This window comes from Podarcis filfolensis, assembly GCF_964270895.1.
Source record: "Podarcis filfolensis genome assembly, chromosome: 9".
Taxonomy (NCBI): Eukaryota; Metazoa; Chordata; class Lepidosauria; order Squamata; family Lacertidae; genus Podarcis; species Podarcis filfolensis.
In genome coordinates this window covers 56,321,492-56,343,226 of record NC_139610.1, presented here as the reverse complement: position 1 = coordinate 56,343,226, position 21,735 = coordinate 56,321,492, and the positions used below count along the sequence as shown (strand labels likewise).

The following is a 21,735-nucleotide window of genomic DNA, read 5'->3' as shown; positions in this document are numbered from 1 at the left end:
TGGACCTAATGGTCAGGGGTCCCTTTACCTTTACCCGTCTATCCACTTTCCTGGGTGTAAGGCCTATTGAATCTGGAGATGGCGAGGGCGGGTACCAATAATTTCTTTGCCAAGGGTGCAAGGCAGCGGTCCCAACTTGAAAAAATGGGGGGGGGGAGAGTTAAGTCCCACCCTGCAAGATTGATCACATGATGTGGAACACATACCCCATTTGAATGACAATGCCCATCAACTTGGGGGTGAGGTGGCCCCCTCAAAAAAATTATACGGGTGCTGGAGGACTCCTAGGAGTTGGCTCCTATGGTGCAAGGGAACCTAGGTCTGTCTCTGGTCATGACTGTTAAAGTGGCATGAGAGTGCTTTAAATGTTTGTTGCAAATTTTGCCATATTTAAGCACTTGGGTCATGGGTGTAGCCAATGGGGGCAGGGGGGCAGCTACCCCCTCAAGTCAATAAAATCAATAAAAATATATAACTATCTGAGGTTCTGCCCCCCTAACAAAAACCTGCCCCCACAACAAAAATCCAAACATACATCTGGCCAGTGCTTTCTTTTTTCTTCTAAAAAAAATGTTTAGGGGTACTCTCATTTTCCTACTAATATTGAAATACTGCCCCCTCAATGAGGCCAAACTTAGATCCACAAAATGTTTAGGGGTATGCGTACCCCTGCACCCCCCCCCAGAAATAAAGCACTGCATTGACCCTGTCTTATACATTTTTGCTAATTTACTGGGAGCTAAATACCAACGGTGCATCATTTTCATATAATTTTCTTTCATGCGTGTATCATGCTGTGAATTTAAAAGCCCAATTCCAGCATCTGCCACCTGAAGTGGACATCTTTGATCTGCCTAGAGATAAAACTGCCCCTTTCCCCAGCAGCTAGGATGCCTCTCTGAAAAGAAAACAAGCTAAAGAAGCGTTAATAATAATAATAATAATAATAATAATAATAATAATAATAATGGCAGCGGGCTGTGCAGTTGCACATCTCAGGCGCCTCCCTCCCTCCCTGCCCTCAACCCAGCCCTCCGGGTTGCTGCAAGCTCTCCGCTTCTTCCCGCGCGCGCACGCGCACACACACACACACCCCTCCCTCGGGCGCCTGTTTCTTTTTCACCCGCGCTACTCTCACGACGTCGGTGGGAATTTCCAGCTAGGAAGTGAGAGGGAGGCGGAGGTGCGGGCGGGCGGGCGCAGGAAGGGAGGCAGCGAGAAAGGCGGGAGTCAAGCCCGGGGGCGCGTGCAAAGTCTTGTCAGCGTGTGCGGGCGGGCGGGCGGGAGAGAGGAGAGGGGCGTGCGCGCTGCTGGAAGCCGACGAGAAAAAAAACACCACACCGCCAAAGAAGGGGAGGGAAAAAGCCTCGACAGTGACAGCAGCAGCAGCAGTGCAGGGCTTCCTTTTTCTCTGCTTTCCCCCTTCTCAGCCTCGCGGGCAGCGAAGTGACTACTTCTTCCTCCTCCTCGTCGACAACAACAAGGAACCGCCAGGCTCTTCCGACCCCGCCGCGCTGTGGCGACATGGCGCTCTGGTGAAGCGGGACTCCTCTTGCTCGCCTCGGGTCTCTCTCCCTCAGAACTGCCGGCTCCTCCTCGCCTTTCCCCTCGCAGTGTGAGGCGACGTGGGCGTCAGGAATCCCGCTCGAGGTGAGCCCCGAGGGGAGGGGCGGGAAGGCGGGAAGCGGCTGCCGCGTTCCCACGAGATAACACGGCTCCTCGCTCGCTGGCACATGCGCGCGCTCTCTCGCTCTCCCCATTGCCACGCGGGAATGTTTATGGATGCGGCAACCAGAGGGACACAGGACGGGGGGGGGGGGAGGGGGAGGGTCCAGTATGGCTCCTTCCAGGCGGTCGGAGTCTGCTGCTGGTTGGCAGAGGGGGTTTTCGAAGTTACAGGGAACCAGGCCTTCTCGGCAGTGGCGTAGCATGGGGGGTGCAGGGGGGCCCGGCCGCACCGGGCGCAACATCTGGGGGTTAGGGTTAGGGGGCGCAAATCCACGGGTTAGGGGGCGCAAATTACTTGCCTTGCCCCGGGTGCTGACAACCCGCGCTACGCCACTGCTTCTTGGTAGTGGCACCCTCCCTGTGGAACACCCTCCCGCCAGATGTCAAAGAGAACAACAACTACCAGACTTTTAGAAGACATCTGAAGGCAGCCCTGTTTAGGGAAGCTTTTAATGTTTGATGTATTACAGTATTTTAATATTTTTTTTGAAGCCACCCAGAGTGGCTGGGGAAGCCCAGCCAGATGGGCGGGGTATAAATAATAAATTATTATTATTATTATTACAGATCAAGTGGCGCTAGTCTGTGGAAACTTGTGCCTCAATAAACCCGCTTGTCCCTCAGGTGCCATAATAAGACTCTCTGTTTCCCTGCGGAGCGGCAGGGAGAGAGACGGCCTTTTTATTTTTATTCTGATTTCCCACAAGTCATCATGTGCAAGTGATTTAAGGGAGGAAGGAGGGGTGAGTGGATTTCAGTTTCCAGGTGTGGACATTTTCAGAGCTGGCCTGAAGCCCTTGTAGTTACGGGTTAGCTGGGGTGGACCTCTCTGGGGAATTACATTTGTAGAGGGGAGTTCTGCATTTTACACTTTTCTTCTTCTTCGTGCTGCTTGTACTCAACAGCTCTTTCTACTTCCTCATTCTTGGGCAAAGCGAACATAACACGCCGCTCCTCGTGCTCAGGAGAGCGGTGCTGGGACTCTGGGAGAGAGGCGCACATGGCGAGGCCTTCTCCCAACCCAGAGCTCGGAGTTGCCCCTTTTCTTTATGGGTAAGGCTTTCCTGTGCCTTTGGCACTGGTGTCGAAGGCTGGTGTTCAACCGGGCAAGCCTCTTCCTCCCCCGCCCCTCATCACTTCCTCTTTGTCCCAAGAACAGTCTCACTTGCTAGCTACACAGCACAGCTGTTGCAGACGCAGGAGCTCTGCTGCTGGGTCGGGAGAGGGAGGTGACAACAGCAAAGCCATCTCTTTTACGGTGGATCTTAGGGGAGGGAACAGAACTGTGGAACATCTTCTTTGCATTTATTAACTTCACAAAAAGGTGCACGCTGCCTGATTGTCTCAAACAAACAGCCCTCAAAGCGGTTTGATAAAACAAGAAAGATAAAACAAGAAGAAGAACCAGCAGCAATAATTAAAGACATTTGAAAAGTTGAAATAGCAAGAGATTGAAATTCTCACCAGCTTTCTAAGCAATTGGGTAGGCTAAACAAAAAATGTTTTTAAGCAGAATGTTTTGTGTGCAGAAGGTACCATGTTGAATCGCAAGTGTTCCCAGGTAGGGTTGGGAGAGACCCATGTCTGAAATCATATAGAGATGCTGCCAGTCAGTGTGGACAGCACTAAACTAGATGAGCCAATGGTCTGATTCATTAAAAGGCAGTTTCCGATGTTACCGTTGGGGCAGAAAGGGAAAAAAAAAGGTGATTTCATATTGAAAGGGGGGGGGGAGGCAATATACTCACTCCCTGCTGGAATTTGTACAATATTTGAGTGAGTCTCTTTCATGCTATTGAAAGTGTGTTTTTGTGATGAAGCTGGTTTTCCCCACAGTTAAGTTTATAGTCACTCAGCAATGCCAGGGCTCAGCCTTGAATTGAGGTATACTCCTAAAATAAATAGATCTAAAGCATGTGCAGAGTGCATCCCTCCCTCCACTACTAGGTTATCTGTTTCACAGTAATCTGGGATCAGGATTTTCCTGCTGAAAGTTGTGATTTCCATATTTCCTTTTCTCATTGTTATTTGTGCTCAGATATTAGGAACCTAAGACAGCCTGTGTGGTGTAGTGGTATTGTGTGTTGGCCTGGGGGACCAGGGTTCAAGTTTCCACTTGGCCATGAAGATCATTGGGTGACCTTGAGCCATTCACTGCCTCTTGGGCTAACCTAACAGGGTTGTTGGGATTGAATGAGGGGGAGAAGAACCATGTATCTCACCCTGAGCTCTTGAGAGAAAAAGGTAGGATAAACATGCAATAAATTAAAACAGCCATAGAAAGGAATATAGGAAGCCATCTTATATTTTGTCAATCTTTAACACTGTTCATTCCTGCAAGAGTTTCAGGGCAGACATCCATTTGCCAATATGTTAATGCCCCATAGCTTTCTGCTGAAATTCTCTTAATCGTTCGTATCACAGATATTTCAGGTGTGCGTTTTTGTCCCGATTTTGTTTTCCCACTTTTGTTGCGAGCAAGAGTGTGCCTCCAGATGGCAATAATGTAGTGACACTGGAGAAACATTGCAGAACAACTAATACAGTGGAATGAAGTGTGGTATAAACCCACCACTGACACACTATTATTGCATCAGTGACATATTGCAGAATGCATCCGCTAAAAATACCATTCTGGAGAGGCCACTGAGTTTGTTACCTTCCCCATTGCATCCTCTGCCAGTGGTGTGTGTGTTGTTTTGTCTTCACTTGGGAGTGTAATGTTTCTCAATGTTGATATTGTATCTCCCATATGTAAGGCTGAGTTCAGCTGCCCCTGTTTGCCCCCCACTTGCCACCTAGTGATCTGTTCTCAAACATATCTGAACGTGGAACAGTGGGAGGGGAGAAGGCAGCAGTACCCACCAAGATATGAACCTAGGATCTCTTTCAGCACCAAAGTTTTGCATTGGAATATGTTAATAAGATTTCTGCATGTGCAGAGTGCACCTTATTAGGTGGAATGAAGAAGGTATTTCTCTTCCAAGGCTATGATGGACTTGAGTCCCAGCAACTTTCACATTAAGAATTAATCACTAGTGGGTAGGAGTGCTTGCAACGTGTGCTCGTAGAGCCAATGAAGCACCAATGGCCGATTTTTGTGTGGTTTTCTGTGAAATGTAAACACTGTGAGTTGTTTGAGATCCTTTTGTTTTCAGTACCTAGACTGTTGCTTAATTGTTTTGGTTTAATTATTTCAGTTCCAATTTTAACTTGTGCCATTCATGCACAAATTGAAAACCAAGATGATGCAGGTGCAGGGCAAATAGATTTTACTATACACAGATTATTATTAGATTTCTAGACATTTTGTTGCGACTCACCACGGGAATGCTTTTGTCACAGAAAAGAAGAGCTGGACTTTGGGCTAGAGAAAGTGGGTTTTCTAAATGACTCACTTATGAACATGCAGGTTGAATTTCCTCAGAAATAAGATGAATTTCCTCAGAATAAGGCCTTTTTCAAGGGAAGAGAAGGGAAGGGATGTTAGGTTGTGACTCAGTAATTTTCTTAGGAAGAAAGGTGTAATACAGTGTAGCACTTTGCCCCACGAAAATTTGTTGCTTCTAATAGCAGGTTTGTTTGTTTTTTCATTATACGCAGACCTTATCAATGTAGCGAATTCTTCACTTTCCTTCCTCTTCAGCTGCTTCCTGCAGAATTGGCAAGATTGAGTTCTAAAGGTGTTTTTAGCTGCCTTTCAGTAAAATCATATAATCATAGAATGCATAACTGTCAACTTTTTGCTTTTCTTGCGAGGAATCCTATTCAGAATATGGGAATTTCCCTTTAAAAAAGGGAAACGTTGACAGATATGATAGAATGGTAGAATTGGAAAGGACCTTGAGGGTCATCTAGTCCAACCCCTTGCAATGCAGGATTCTCAACTAAAGCATCCATGTATTTTTCCTGAGAAAGGATACTCAGTAAAAATAAACAACCCTAATTATTAGTGGCAGATTTTGTTAACTTTCACATGAAATATTATGCAATTGTAGAATTTCCCCATTTCTGTTTGCTCACTATTAGCAGGCAGTATAATTTCGGTTAATAAAAGCCTTCTGTTGATACATCTTAGATCTCTTCTAGAAGTAAGAAGCAGACTGCAAGGTTCAGTCTAGGGATGGGTGAATCAGTCAATTTCTGGTTTCTTTCAGTTTCTCATTTTTCCAATGAAAATTCAGTATTTTTGTGTGAATTTATGTATGTAGTTTTTTTGCATACAATGTCCAATAATTTGTGTATATTATTTTGATTAATATATGCATTCATATGAACCCTAGTTTGTGCATTTTTGTAGTCATTACTTGGTTTGAGAACAGCACTGCAAAATGTGGAGCTGCATGATTTTCAAAGGATGGCTGTGTTTCAGTTTGCATATTATTTTAGAAAGTGCAGATTAGATAGGGTCACCTTTAAATGCAAAGTGAATTGAATTTCATTCCCATCCTGAGCTTCAGTCATCAACAAGCCAGATAAAAACCATAGAATAAAGTGTTTGCTAACCTTAGACACAGATTATTGCTTTGCAGTGATGTGGTTTTTAACAACACCTTTCTGCCCTTCCTTAAAAGAAACCCACAGCCTAATCCTAAAATGGATTTTCTTCTTTTTTAAAGCTGAAGAGTAAAACAAACAGTGTGGAACTGTTACTGTTATGTGAAGTAAGATTTGTGCCAAGATCTTAACCGCTTAACTCATTCTTCTACTTGGCATCTAGAGTATTTGGTTTTACAACCCTAATTTTCAGGAGCATATGGGATGGAGCTGTTTATAAAGGCCTCTTCACTCATTGGAGCTTTCCACTCAGGAAATGGTACCTGGATACATTGCACTGCCATGATTTACCTTTACCGCATAAGCACACCAGCTGGAGCATCCTGCCTGAGTTATGTATGAACAGTGAAATAAACAAGGTGCATTCATGGTTTATTGACAGTATGGACACATTAGAACAGTGTTGCAAGGGTAAACCAAGACCCAGCATCTTGTTCTTATTTTTTTAAAAAAAGCAGCCAGTAAGATGCTTCTCTAAGTGCTCACAAGCAAAGTGTGAATGTGTAGTCTTCCTTAGTTGCTAGTCCTCAAGGCCTCGTGCTTAAATGTATTCTGCCTCCATACATTACTTATAATGGTTAATAGCCATTGATAGGCCTATCCTCTATGAATCTGCATCATGCATTTTTAACATAAGGGTGCATTGTACATACTAGGTGGTTTGTGGGGAAATAAGGGGCAATGCAGATGCCTTCATGCCCTGTTTGCAGGTTTCCTTGGAACACCTAGCTGGCCACTGCTGGTACTGGTATCTAGGTAGAAAATTCTCCATATACCAAATGCCCTTATGTGCTTGTCAGCACTGTGGCTTCTGCAAGGTTGTATACATATCCAGTTAATATCCAGCCCCTGCAGTCAACATATCCAAGGATCTTTTGCCTCTTCATTATGCAGTAACCCACCAAGTATGTTATGCATACACCATGTTGTATCTGAACTTTTGTGTGTGCACATGTGCACTTTTTCTAGTCTAACACTATGGTAGTAGATTTGACAAACACTTGATAAATTATCCATTTTAAGTGTAGGAGTTTAAGAAGCTGCAAATTGCCTCATGTGCAAAATACGATACATGTAATAACTACTAAGAAATAGGGCCAGCCTGCCCATGAGGTGGAGTGAAGCAGCCAACCTTGGGCAGTGGAATTCTTTGAGGGTCGTGTGGCTGTGGTGGCTGCAGCTGTTTTCAGCAAGATCTCATGGAGCTCGCAAAATATCTTGCGAAATCTCTGCAAGATCTCATGAGATCTTGCCAGAAGCTGCCACCACGTGACCCTGGTAAGCAAGGCTTGGGCAGGAGGGACAGCACTTTCCAGTTTTGCCTCAGGCAACGAAACAGGACAGGCCTCCCCCGTTATACATAGAGCTTTTGCCACTGTAAGCTCTAGGCTTTGCAATACTCGGAAGTGAGGAAGCACTTTTCTCTATCCTCCTTTCACAAGGGTTGCAAATCCCCTTTTATTTGAACTTGTGTCTAGTTGATTTTCTGAAATACTTAGTGGTTATTTTTACTAGCTTTTAAATTTTATTGCTATTCAGTTTGCTTCTTGTATGTTTAATTTACTTATAACCCTCTTTGGTCAGTTTGAGAAGCCCTGCTTGTTGAACATTCAGCCTGATTCCTTTACACAAAGTTTTCTGGGAGGTTCTATTTAGCCAGCAGTTTATTGAGCATTCATTTGGATCTGCTTGCAGGAAGGTTATATGAAGACATGCCGAGGAATTGCTATCCCACACTTTCCAGCACTTTTCCCCATCACTTCCCTTGCTGCAAAAAGTATTGATTTTTCTTTGAACAGGTTTGTTGTGCAAGAGCCCAAATCCATATTATGGTAATTGTGCAGACTGAATTTGTTGTCATGCATTCAATCCCATCTGTAAAAATACCAAGAAGTGCCCTGAGCACAGCATCTGTTGGAGGTATTTCTTTGCAGAAGGATGGGATGAGCTTCATTGGATAGACTACAGAATGTAGGTATTATATTCAGCCCCAAAACATACCTTTGCACTTCCTGAACTATATGGGACTATAGACTTGTCCACATTTGAGCATTTTTTAGCTGTTAATTCACCATTTCTCTATTCGAATTAGACTGGAGTAGTCCACACCCACACATACTTGAATTTGTATATGAAGAGCAAGCTTGGGCTTTCCCATTCATTACAGGCCTTTCCTTTTGTGCTTGTTCCTGCCTTCTAATTTGTTGCTTCTGTTATGCCAGTTAAGTACTAGCAGGGATGCATGCAGATAGCTGTGTGCTCTTCTGCAGTGTGGAAAATAATAATACTGATTTCACCTTGTAGTGATTATTGAGGCAAGGATCAGTTTCACACATAATGCTAAACTATGGTTCATTTTGCCGAAGTGTGGCTCCACCTCAGCAGACAAACTATGGCTTATTTCTGGGCAACAAACTACGATATGAAACCATGGTTTCTTGGCTTCTGACCCATGGGTTGTTTTAACTGTGGTATGGTGTTATATCTGAAATCAATAGCCTTGCTTAACCACAGTTTGCTTTGCTGCCCCCCCCCCCAAGATGGTCACCAAGCTACAGAGACATGGGATAAGAGCAGCTTAAAACAAGCCAGGATTTTGAGAAACAAAAAGTGGTTTGTCAGTTCAATGGTGAGACAGCTCATGTTTTGCTGAACAAATAATCATGGTTGCATTCACAAATAATGTGAAATCACATTTGAAATGTGATATCACAAATGCTTATTATTTGGTTGTATTTGAAGAGGCATTAGCACGTTTATCCCTGCCATAACTTGTTTTTTTTTATTGACTCATAGATAAGTAACTGCCAGGAAAAAAAGTATTCAGCTGAAGAACTAGTTATTGTCCCTTGAAAGCATTTTACCCCCTCCGTACATAATCTTTTGCGGTATGCTTGGCACAATTATGGCCATTTCCCTTTAACCCAGCAAGAGCAATTCTGGGCAGAATTTGTTTAGCTTTAAGTGATTGGATAATCACTTCTTCTATACAGGCTGAGGTTTCTTTCATGGAACTGGGAATAATTCATTTTTCTTTTTGCACGGATTTTAATGTTTTGGCATTCTTTGGCTTAGGGAAGCCCGAGCAACTCTAAAACCACGTGATTCCCTCGGGAAGTTTTACAAAACATGAAGTGAATGGTTTTGATTGAGAACTGGGTGCATAAAGTCTTCCCTTCCCTATGTTCTACATGATTTTAGACTGCATTATTTTAATAAGAACATAGGAAGCTGCCTTGATACCAAGTCAGATCACTCAGTACTGTCGACACCAATTGACAGCAGCTCCCAGGGATTTCCGGCTTGAAGGAGTCTCTTCCAAACTTACCTGAAGATGCCAGAGTTTGAACCTGACACCTTTTTCCATGCAAAGTATGTACTGTACCTCTGAGCTATGGCTTTCCCCCAATATTGTATGGGGATTCATTTTTGAAATGGGAAACTGCCTTCCCAATCTTACAACAGGTAAATTCTCAGGTGAACAAACTCAAGTTTCTCTTTCTGTTATGTCCTCTTTGCATATATGCCTCATTTGCAAACAAAACTTCTTAAATGCAATTCCCAATTGCTGCGAGTGTTACACACCGTAGGGTTGTTTCTCTTTTAAGGGGGGTGTTGAAATACTTTTATTAAAGATAATCTAAACGTCTTTCAGCTTTCAATTAGTGTTACATTTTATGACTTCCTTGATATACATTCTAAGCTTTAAAGTTGCACAGAAAAGATACACTGAATCTCTTTTTTTTACTTGCTGTTCATGAGATATTAAGAAGTTGTTTCACCCAGTGTCTGCAACACTGTTTAAACTAGGTTTTGCTTATATAAGCATAGTATCATGCAACATGTATTACAGGCAATTAATATAATTTAGGAAGGATAGTTTCATAGTGATACCTACTCCCATTTCTTTTGCTTGCTCCATTAGATGGTGATATAACTATTATTTACACCCAGAAATTACTATATTAAGCAATTTCTGATTTCTTAATGGTCTTTCCAATTGTTTTTTGTACCTAATGTTTCAGTGCCAATATGTGTGCAGAAATGCCAACTAGCAAATACTGCATTCCTGAAAGCACATTCTCATAACAACTGTGTATTGTTATTGTTTTCTGCATGCAAACTGGATTACTGGATTTTCCCCACAGTTTTGTGACTGTGCTGTATGTAAGTTTAGACTGTGGTATTGGATGAAAAAGCCAGCATCCTAATAGTGGGTAGTTCTAACCACTAAAAGACTTTAAAGCTGTGCTAGTCATTCAATGCCTTGTGTAATCTTAGGAGCTGGGAAGTGCAGGTGGCTGGATTTCAGTGTGCAGGATTTCCCCAGAACAAGTCTTTAGTGCTCTGCCTAATTCTCTTCCCAAATGACTAACAGAGCAGGAGGAGAATAAATTATGTAAATAAGCAAATATTTGCACAAAATGCTTTTATTTGCATCGTCTGCATGGGTTTTTAAAATGAATACTATATGGGAAGTTTGCCCTTCCTATAACTGGCACTGTCTGATACACAGGCTGAGACAATTCCTGCAATGCTCCAGAACAGGCTTCCTCAACCTCGGCCCTCCAGAGGTTTTTGGCCTACAACTCCCATGATTCCTAGCTAGCAGGACCAGTAGTCAGTGATGATGGCAATTGTAGTCTCAAAACATCTGGAGGGCCGAGGTTGAGGAAGCCTGCTCCAGAATTTGGGTTACCTCCATTCATAAGTTTTATTTCATTCCTCTCTCATTCTCTAACCCAGGCATTCAGGTGTAAAATTCCCCTCCGGGTTAGGGTTGCTATATTTCAAAAAGTAACAATACAGACACATAAGATGTAGTTTAAGCTATTTTCAAGGGAAATTGGCAAAAAACAACATTGCCAATGTTGGTTGTCATACGTCCGGATTTTCCCGAACATTCTGCCAATTTCCTCCCAGATTCTGTTTCCAACTGCAGTATTCCAGGTATGTCTGGAAAATTCCTGTTGTATGGCAAACCTACTCCAGGTGCACTTTTCATTGTAGGATTTACACAGATGTAGACCTATAGTGCAATTCTCATGAAGCATTTCTTGTAAACCATGTCCCCAATTTCAGCCATTTACAATTTTCCTTCTTTGCAGAACAAACACCCAAGTATTCCAAGAAAGCCAACTGAATTTTATATGTGGGGTGCTGTTTTGTCCCAGCTAGTGAAATGTGCCAGAGTGTTTCTTTTTTCAAAACAGCAACAACACAAAACTTAGCAATTGACAGAGGTTTAAGTGCCCAGACAGAGTTCCTACTAAGATAAACCATAGGTTAGTGCAGGCATAGGCAAACTCAGCCCTCCAGATGTTTTGAGACTACAATTCCCACCATCCCTGGCCACTGGTCTTGTTAGCTAGGGATGATGGGAGTTGTAGTCCCAAAACATCTGGAGGGCCGAATTTGCCCATGCCCGGGTTAGTGTGACTGTGCTGGATCCTGATGAAAAGCAAAGTTGGTGCAAGTCTTTGCTGGACTCAGCACTTTGTTGCAGGTGAACCAGGCCATTTTATAGCTTGGGGTGAAAAAAGATGCACAAACTCCTATACAGGGTTTTTTTTTTACAAATCTTGTCTTGATCCGGTGGCCCAAAGGAGGGCTTGGAGTAGTTGGGTGCAGGTATACCAAAGGATGCCAAACATGCCAAAGTGATCAGTTGCAGTGCTTTATTAAAGAAGGTGCAGACTTACAGCAAATCAGCCTGCCAATTCTCCTAACCTTTGCAGATGCAGGACGGACTCTGCAGCAAGGAGATGGCTTGCCCACACCCAAGCAAATGTTTATGCGTTCTTTATACAGCAACGCAGCACATGTCATTTATCTGAGTAGATGAGGGCATAGATGACAAATGCCCAAACCTTACAGACAGTTCCCCTTTCTGGGCTCAGAGCCCAGCACCCCAAGCCCCACAGATAAGGGTAACATCAAAGCAAGTGAATATAAGCGTATATGAACTTATTACTACAACCACTACCAGTTAATTGTGGGGTTATCTTGACTAGCAAGATGGCATTAGCAAAGTTTCCAGAACAGTTCCTTTGGTTCAGCACAGGTCTGTAATAAATAAAAAGATTGCTCAACAAGAAATAAAACCAGTGTTACTTGTTTTTAGCATTAATATATAATATTGAATCTCAGGGGTGAACCACCCATCTTTGTTCCAAATCTAGCCCTCTCTGGGCTAGAGGTTACAGTGAATGTCACATTGGGAATGAATAATACACATAGCGCTTAGTGAACATTCGTGCACTTTTGTAATCTGTTAGGCTTTCTGAGCTTTGTCTCATATTTTTATTTGCTGTAATTGAACAAGAAAAGGGGCTAGGTCTAATATGCCAAATGTTGTTTTATAGATCCAGTATGGTCATGATAAAAGTCTGAGCATGATAGACTATCTTTTGCTGGACTTCCGTTTTTTATCAACTCCTTTAATGACCTAGGAACTGAATGTTTGTAAAGGAGCCAAATTACTAGACTTCAGGTTGCTTTATTCTTGAGGTTTATGGGGCTGTATGTGAATTAGCGTTGGGAAATATGTCAGAATAGCCTTGGATCGTTGGAGATCATATCCACTGGATAGGGAACCTCAGTATTGCACAGAAACTTGCAGGCCAGAACTTTAGGAGACTGCCTAAGGGTAATCAGCTATATTCAATGTATTGCTATTCAGGGCTGGAGGAATGAAGAACACTCAGGATTTCAGTATATTAACAAAGTTCTGAGACAATAATAGAATAAGGGGGGGGGGACAAAAGTTAGGACCGTGCAGCCACTAGCCTCTCATAGATTATAAAGTCTAGGCCACAGCTGTTACACAGAGGGCAAGAGGTTTGCATGACGATACCTATATGCACTGGATAATTAAGAGGCAAGGTACTTCATTCTACATTTGCCTTCTTCTGCTTCAGTCAGTTTCTAGAATAGTGTTGCACTAAAACTTTCTCCTGCTTTCCCCCCTCTGTGAGAAATGGAGAAAATAAAATATTTTTTTAAGAATTATCAAAAGCAAGAGAAAAATACAATTAAATAATCATGGGTCAGGTGTAGGGTCATAGATGCGCTCACCTTAATTTGAGGTTGCCATGGGGGTTTCTGTGAGTGTCCCATTTTTCATTCAACATATCATTTTGCCAGTGATCTGCTGTCTGCAGTCTTCCTGGGTGCTGGCACTTCAAATTTAAAAAATCCAGGGCAAGGCATCATTTGGTAACTCCCCCTATTGGGCTTTTTCAGCCAGGAAGCGTGAGCAGCCAGGAAATCTACATTAATCCATGCAAGGATAACTCAGAACCCTGCACTGACCAAAATTCTAAATAAATTCTCAATTGCCTTGAGAATTTGGGGAGAACCGTGGAAGCTTCTTTCATAAATTAATGGTTTTCCCACAAGTAGCTGGAGGGTGGATTACAGCGCAGTCCTAGTTTAGCACTTCTGAAATGATGAAAACTTGAATCTGAAATGTAAAGAAATACATACTCGACAACCTTTTGATAAGTTTGCTTGCTTGCTTGCTTGTGAAATATCCTTATTTGAAAATATAAGGTTATTTTAGTCATTTAATCTGGTGCTGTGAATCATCGACAAATGCATGAAACTGCAGCTTGCATGCCATTGTTCTTAGCTGGGGGGGGGATTTCTTTGCATGTGATAACACTGTGGGAGTCCTGTTGCTTTCCTCCTGGATAGGAAGGAATTTTGCATATGCCCTGTGGAATATTAAAATTCCCCCTCAGCATTAGCCACCTAAACTGATTGTGGTAGCCTTAGGTTTGCAAAGCAATTAGTGGTTTGGTTGAGTTACAGATAGGTAGCCGTGTTGGTCTGCCATAGTCAAAACAAAAAAAAAAAAAATTTCCCTTCCAGTAGCACCTTAAAGACCAACTAAGTTAGTTCTTGGTATGAGCTTTCGTGTGCATGCACACTTCTTCAGATACTTCTTCAGATGTGTATCTGAAGAAGTGTGCATGCACACGAAAGCTCATACCAAGAACTAACTTAGTTGGTCTTTAAGGTGCTACTGGAAGGGGAAAAAAAATTTTTTTTTGTTTTGGTTTGGTTGAGGTAGTGGCCTCTGTTTTATCTTAACTATTGATTCAGGCTTCACACAGGTGTTTGTAATGTAATTGGGTTATAGCACCCACCCACACCTGGCAGGGTTCTAAAAACATGCCTACCTCAGAGTTTTATTGAATGCCAGAGGAGGAAGAAGTTTGATCACTGTCTGCATTTAAGAGTACTGCTCACTGTTAATTCACTGTGCCCTGAGTACAGCCCAGAGATGAAATAAAAGTGAGTGGGTTTGCACAGTTAGTGATATGCTGGATTGTGGTCTGGGTTTATTTGATAGACAAAGGTTGTGATACAGTTCTGCAAGGTTTAAACAGTATTATCAGTTCTGGTGGATTGGTGACAGGAAATACGAATCTGTGAGGGCATATTTATTTGTTTTTTAATGCTGTGTTGATTCTAAAGAATTGAAAATAAATTATTTTAAAAGAACCCTTCCCTTCTAACAAGAAGTGGTAACTTTTGGTAATATAAGTTCACCTTAAACTTTTACTAATGTTTGAGGTCAACCACACACTATACTTTTAAAGCATATTTAAAGTGCATGGGTTCCCCAGAATGTTTGACATTGTAATTTGCTAAAGTTGCTGGGAATTGTTGCTGTGAGAGAGCTTATTGGTAAATGTGTTTTGCAAAGGAGCTGTGAACCTTGCTTGACAGGTTTCTCTAGACAACTGACAATATAGTTAAGAGGAGGGTCCCCTTAGCTCATAAGTCATACGGGAAAGACAAAGAAATTTAGCGATGCTTTTGTTATACCTCAGCTAACAAGCTTGCATCATGCATTCCTGGTCAGCTGATATTGTGCTAAAAAGGGAATGTTGCTGATATCTAGCAATTAAATATATTGCTAGGGATGTATGAAACTTCTACCTCTCCAGTATTCCAACTACAGTAATGAATGTTTGGGCGGGGGAGGCGTAGGGCGGGAATAGGAGGAAGAATAAAGCTTCAAAATATGGTGGTTGATTATTTATTTAAAAGCATTTCTAAACCCCTGGATATTTTAAATCTCTGTACAAAAATAGAAACTTAAAACTAGTAAAGCACCCCCAGAAATCTAGTAATAACAGGGTCCACTCTTATGGGACAGGGGGGAAAACATGCAAAACGATTTGTCTTTACAAGATGTCTGAACTAACTGGTGAATGATGCTTCACATATGCCTACTAAATTACTGGTATTGGTGATCATACAAAAGACAAAGCTCTGCTTACCCTCACGTTGCCTTTTCTGAAGACAAGCAGCCCACCGTTTTTGTTTTTTAAAAAGTTTTTTAAAAAGTTGATCGTACAATGTCTTCAGACCTTTTTTTAAGCAAAAAAAAACCCCCATTATATAAATAAATGTATATTATTTATATAAATAAATGAACATTATATAAATAAAATTATAAAACAGTTGAGCAGCATGAGTTCTGCAGGCATTGGGAGAATGACATCCCAGTTTCCAGCTTGCCAGATCGGTTTGTGTGAATCACTTCGGAGCTGGTTTATTTAGAAACATTTCAAAAAAAAAATTATTATAACAATAAGGGACTGAACTTGATCTAGAGATGTCATCCTTTCTAAAAACTTTAAAAATACTGCAGTATAAAATAGCATCTGAAACATTTTGTATCTCACATAGTCAGATTATTTTCCTTAGAGATTTCGGTTTGACTTTATTGGATGACTTTATGGACTCAGTAGCTATTGTAACTGTGCATTGACTTGCAATATATGGTTAATTGTTTCAGTTCTCGGAATGGCAGATGACAATGCATATCTCTTGGGAGTTACGGACCCTCAGGTGAGCATTTTCTGTACCCTATGATTGTAATATGCTGCTGAAATGTGTGTAAAGCATTATGCGAAGTTGTGTTTCCTACTTTAAAAACTAAGGGATGTTTGAGCCTATGAAACAAATAGGAGTGGGGGGAGAACCCCACCTCATATTGAGGACTTCATCCCTGTCAGTTTCTGAATTCAATTCAAAGTGGTGATTCTGATCTTTTAAGAGCCCTTCACAGTGCGCTACCATTGTTTCAAAGATTGCCACTTCACACAGGTACTGACCTAAACCTTGAGATCATAATCTCTGCACCCGCTACTTTGTAAGGTGAGGTATAGTAGCTACAAGAAAAAAGGCGTCTCCAGTAGTGGTATGGTTACCACCCCAAGACAGGCTCTCCTGGTGCTTCCTGTAATTTCTTTTTTGGCACCTTAGTTTATTTTCCCAGGCATTTTAAACCGTTGTGAATTTAAGATTGTTTTGCTCTTAATGTGTTTTTATTCCTCTGCTCTGCTTTAAAGTGGTCTGGTTCTGCGGTTTTATTTCTCTTCTCTCTGTTTTGAATTGACTGTTTTGAATGTATTATAAGGCTCTTTGTTGTCGTCGTCATGTGTTAAGTTGCCAAGAGTACTGTTGTTGCAGCATATAAAGATTGCAAATAAATAAATATAGATTTGATTCAGCTGGAAGTCGTCAACCTTGAGTGAATTCATGGTGGGACTGCAAAATGGTATTAGCGGTTGCTATTCAGCTGCTCTTCATTCTCTCTGTTGATTGAATATGTTATTTGAGGGCAGAGTACTTCTAATATTGCTGTGTTACTTTATTTTTAAGATAACTTTCCCTTCGACGTATTCCTTTAAATGAGGTATATGCATATGATCCTGTTCTCCAGTTTCTGTTTCAAAATAATTGCAGAGCTGTGTAAGAAAGTGCTAGAAATAGTGAAAGGAAACTAGATTTTGGACACAAATAATAATGTATTTTCTGTCCATATTGCTAAGAAAATGCAAAGTAAGCTCTGCGAATGAGAGACCCATTAAAAAAGTTTACTTGCTATTGCATTTTTAGGTTAGTGTATCCTGTATGAGTCATAACTATGGTTTAGTTGTTGCTTCATTTGCTTTTAATGAGTGGGTGTTGCAACTTTTTGACATTCACGTCTTTGTATTACGCCCATGTTCAAATTAGCAAAAAGTAAAATTTCCAAATATGATCATCCACCCACTGCAAATGGTGAAGCATGAACAACTTTACATTTTTATTTTTTAAAAAAAACATACTGGTCTGGTTGGACTGGCAATTCTACAGATGTTAGCACTCTGTGTTCATTAGTCACTTATTAGGTCTTCTGTGAAAACCCTTATGCGGTTGAAATAGTTCAGATGTTGGGAACTACAAATCCCATCATCCCTGACTATTGGCCATGCTTGGTTGGGTATGATTAGAGTTTGCCATCTGGAGGGTGCCACATTGGATGCGCCTGAGATATGGTATAGGAACTAGAAGTTTGCCCTAATGTCATCTTTTCAAAAGTGGGCTATGTGATGGTTTTGAAGAGATCACACACGTGATCTGGGAGACTTCTTGCAATGAATGTGTGCAGTATTATGTATTATTGCAATTCCATATATCCGTGCTTGTGCTTTGCCTATGGACTGCAATCAACTACCACGTGCTTAGCACCCTTGAAGTCTATATGTAACAGGATACAGAATTTCAGCTACTGATTGCAGTCCTGAGCCTTCCAGTATATTTGTGGCTCTCGTCATGATATAGATGGAGCTCTTCTTTTCCTTGCATGAGAAGCAGAGAGGAATCTCTGTTGCTGAACATGGCTACCTTCCTATGAAGAAACGTTAGCCTAACATTTAGGCCTTTTTTTGTTTAGGAAAAAAGCGAGTAAGCGGGAATATTTATATATGTGTATAAAATTGTACACATGATGTGGAGAAAGTGAGTAGAAAGGTTTCCTCCCTCTCTCCAATAAAACTGAATATTAGAAGAATCAGAACAGATGAAAGCACTTATTCACACAGCACATAGAAAACCATGGAATTTGTTCCCGCTAGACGTACATGACGGCCACCAACTTGGATGGCTTCATTTATTTACGTACTTATTAAATTTATATCCCACCCTTCCTCCCAAAGGAGCTGCAAGGCAATACAAATTAGAAAGCAAGCAAGTGAGACTCCTCAGAGGTAATTAAAGGCTTTTGGCAAATTCATGGAGGACAAAGCTATATTTTTCCTCCACTGTGTGGAGGCAGTATGCCTCTGAATACTAGTTCTTGGGAATCACAAGTGAATACCATTGCACTTCACGTAGGTATCTGGTTGGCCAGTGTCAGACTAGGATGCTGGCCTAGATGAGCCTTTGGCCTGATCTATCAGGGATCTAGCATGAGTTTATCCAAACTGCGGGAGGCAATGGAAGACAGGAGTGCCTGGCGTGCTCGGGTCCATGGGGTCACAAAGAGTCGGACACGACTAAACGACTAAACAACAACAACAGCAGGGATCACATTGGGTTCTCATGTACCTTATTAGGGTCACAGACATTGGATGCAATATGGAGAAAGCGGGATACACATTTGCTGGTAGTTCATCAAATAGTATACTGATTCAACCCAGCTATTGAAAAGAGTTCACATACTTATGGTAACTCTGCAGAACAAAATTGGGTGAGCAAGCAAGAGCTGTAAAATTAGTATTTTTGTTACTAGAGCCTGAAATCTATTAAGAAGCACAGATATTCTCAATGCAGGTGTATGGAATGGACCACATCATGGGAATGAATCAGCTGCTCAATAGTACAAGCATGATTACATCTGATCTTCACCTGCACACAGGTAAAAATCATTTATGCTTGACTGAGATGGTTTGTAAAATTGCGTCATATTCAGAAACTTATATTTGTTTAAAACAGTTATAAATTATAGTTACCAAAAAAAATTATTTTTCCTTCTCTGACAACTTCTCCCATTATGGTATTGTAGTAATGTGAGAATGTGTTTGTACCCAAATTTTCCATTCTAAATAGCTTAGAAGAGCGCAAGACCCTTGTCCCATATTGAACTGGGAAATGCCAGCTTCAGCGTTTTGACAATCAGATGTTGTGTTTTTACGGAACATGCTAGCATAAAAAGGATTAGTGCAATACAGTTGATTCTTCTTTTCATTATATGGATGTGAAATGTTTGGAAAGTCTGGGGACTTTCTGTCAATAAATGCCGCTTGTTTCTTGCAACTGTTCAAATACGAAAAGAGTTTTGTTGATACAGTCTTATAAAGGACTTAAGCTGCCTTGTGCTTTTTCCTTCTTACACATCATGGATGATTCATTACAAAGTTTGACATCATAAATAAGTAGGGAAAGGGGAAGTACAAATGACCTGCTCTCCCTTTTACTGTGCTTCCTAAGCTATGTGCAAAGGAAATTTTTCTCTGCTATGACGTGTGTGAACTTGGCACGCACCACAACTCCCACTTTAATTGACATGCATTCCCCCTCACTGCTACATTTGAAGCTGCTGCTGAAAGTTGGCTGTTAGTTATTCTGTATATTTACCCTGGTCCTAGGAAGCACAAGTGGGTGCACACATCATTCACATCCCCACACTATCTGTGGAGCACATTTAACATACATTTAAAGCACATGGCTTCCTCCCCAAAGTATCTTGGGAAGTGTAGTTTATCCCTCTCAAAGCTACAGTTGGCAGCACCCTTAACAAATGATGGTTCCCAGGATTCTTTGGGGGAAGTCATGTGCTTTAACTGTGTTATAAATTCATGGTGTGAATGTGACCGTCATTCCCAAGGACTCATGAGAAGGGTTCCTGATTTTCCCTTCTGGTGACAATCACACTGGAGGGTCTGCCAACATTTTTTGGCCACTTTTCATTGTGCACAGGGAGCTAAGGTAGGGAGGAGGTGGCTGAAAAACTGAAGTGTACATGTGGAAAACTGTCTGAGGACTTTTAGATCCCCCACCCTTATTTTAAATCTACTTTCCCTTAAAGTTGTGGAAGTAAATTATCAGAAAGCAGTTTGAAATCACTACTACTACTACAAACAGTTAATAAAACACAGTGAATCTTAAAACTGAGCAAGCTTGCCCAATTCTTAACCAAAAGACACACATGAACAAAATTGTCTCTCATTATTTGACAAGGGACAACCTTATTATATACTTTGATAATCATTGCAGAATTGTTTTAGATAACTTGTTTGTAGAAAATTGTGCTTTTTATAGTCGGGGAACTCAAGGCTATTCTCAGCTGATCTTGATACTCCTTGGATCTGTTAAGATTCTTTTTTTGATAGTTAAGCAGGATTAAAGTAATACAATATAAGTATAACCAAAAAGGTTTTCAGATCAAAGTCGTACATGAATCCTCATTTTCTTAAGGCATCATATGCAAAATTGTGGCTTTGCAAAGATAACATTTTATTTTTATAAATATAAAAATAGAGGCAGTAACACCTCTACTTTTACTAACTCCTTGTGCTGATTTTGGATATATAGATTATTCAATCCTAACTTAAACTTTTTCTCAGACCAGAATGTGCCCACCTGATATACTTGAAGGGGGAAGGGTGAATTCTGCTGGAGGGGGGGAGGGACAAAGGGGAGAAATTTTAAAGTGAACTGTTATCCTAAAAAAAGCAAAATAGGAAAATCTTAGAATTTTTTTAAAAAAAACCTATCTTCCTTTCATTTTTTCTAACAAGGTGATGGGCCATACCTTCAAATTGTTGAACAACCTAAGCAGGTAAGAGAAGACTATTGATGTTTTGAAATTACCACAACAATCTCTCAGTTAACTACTGTAATGCTAGATTTAGAAATGTTGAACAACATTTTGTACTCTGGTTCCATATCTAGTCTGTCTTGTTATGGGTGACTTAATATTGTTGCTTTTGGTTTGTTTGAACCTGTTGGGCATCTAAATGACAGGAATAAAAATATATTCCTTTAAACAAGAAGATTCCCAATGAGGATGCCTTGTTTTGGCAGGGTAGCTGTAAGTAAATATAAGCCATAAGGGAGCCCACATCTGTGTGGTACTTCTACAGTGGGGAGTAGCCCATGTGGTGCCCTCCACATGTTGGTCTGTGACTCCCAGAATCTCTGTCAATTGGCCATGCTAGCTTGGGCTAATGTACAACAATACCTGAAATTTCCATATTGACCATTCCATATTGACCATCACTACAATGTAGAATACATGTTTTCCCCAAAGGAGTGTAAAATAGTGTACAAAGGAAAACTGGAACAAAATATCCTTAAATAGGAGCAAGTCAAGAACCCCTGAATATTCTAGGGCTCAAGTCTTTGTTTTTTGACTTTATTTCAGCATTGATTAGCCACCTAGATTTTTATCATTCATACCTTCTCTTGTTATGCAAATATGCCCCCCCCCCCCTTTGGCAACTTCGGAAAGTACGTTGTTATGATTCTCTTTTTCTTTCTTTTTGAACAGGTGGTTAGTTGATCTTAAGAACAATAGTGGTTCCAAACTTCCATGCCCCGCTTTTTTCTGGTGCCCCCTACCCTATAGCAGGGTTCTCAGCACAGCTCACACAGTCTGGC

At 41.2% G+C, this 21,735-nt stretch overlaps 1 protein-coding gene across 1 annotated transcript in view; it reads left to right on the top strand.

The window, feature by feature from the left end:
• Nucleotides 1–1,087: 1,087 nt before the first annotated feature.
• Nucleotides 1,088–21,735, top strand: part of NFKB1 (nuclear factor kappa B subunit 1) — a 68,655-nt gene continuing 48,007 nt past the window's right edge. Inside the window, exons 1-4 of the mRNA XM_083571126.1 lie at nucleotides 1,088–1,650; nucleotides 16,103–16,155; nucleotides 18,907–18,991; nucleotides 20,874–20,914. Of these exons, the coding sequence (XP_083427252.1) occupies nucleotides 16,111–16,155; nucleotides 18,907–18,991; nucleotides 20,874–20,914 (171 nt within the window). The 5' untranslated portion in view covers nucleotides 1,088–1,650; nucleotides 16,103–16,110. The remainder of the gene's footprint in view (nucleotides 1,651–16,102; nucleotides 16,156–18,906; nucleotides 18,992–20,873; nucleotides 20,915–21,735) is intronic.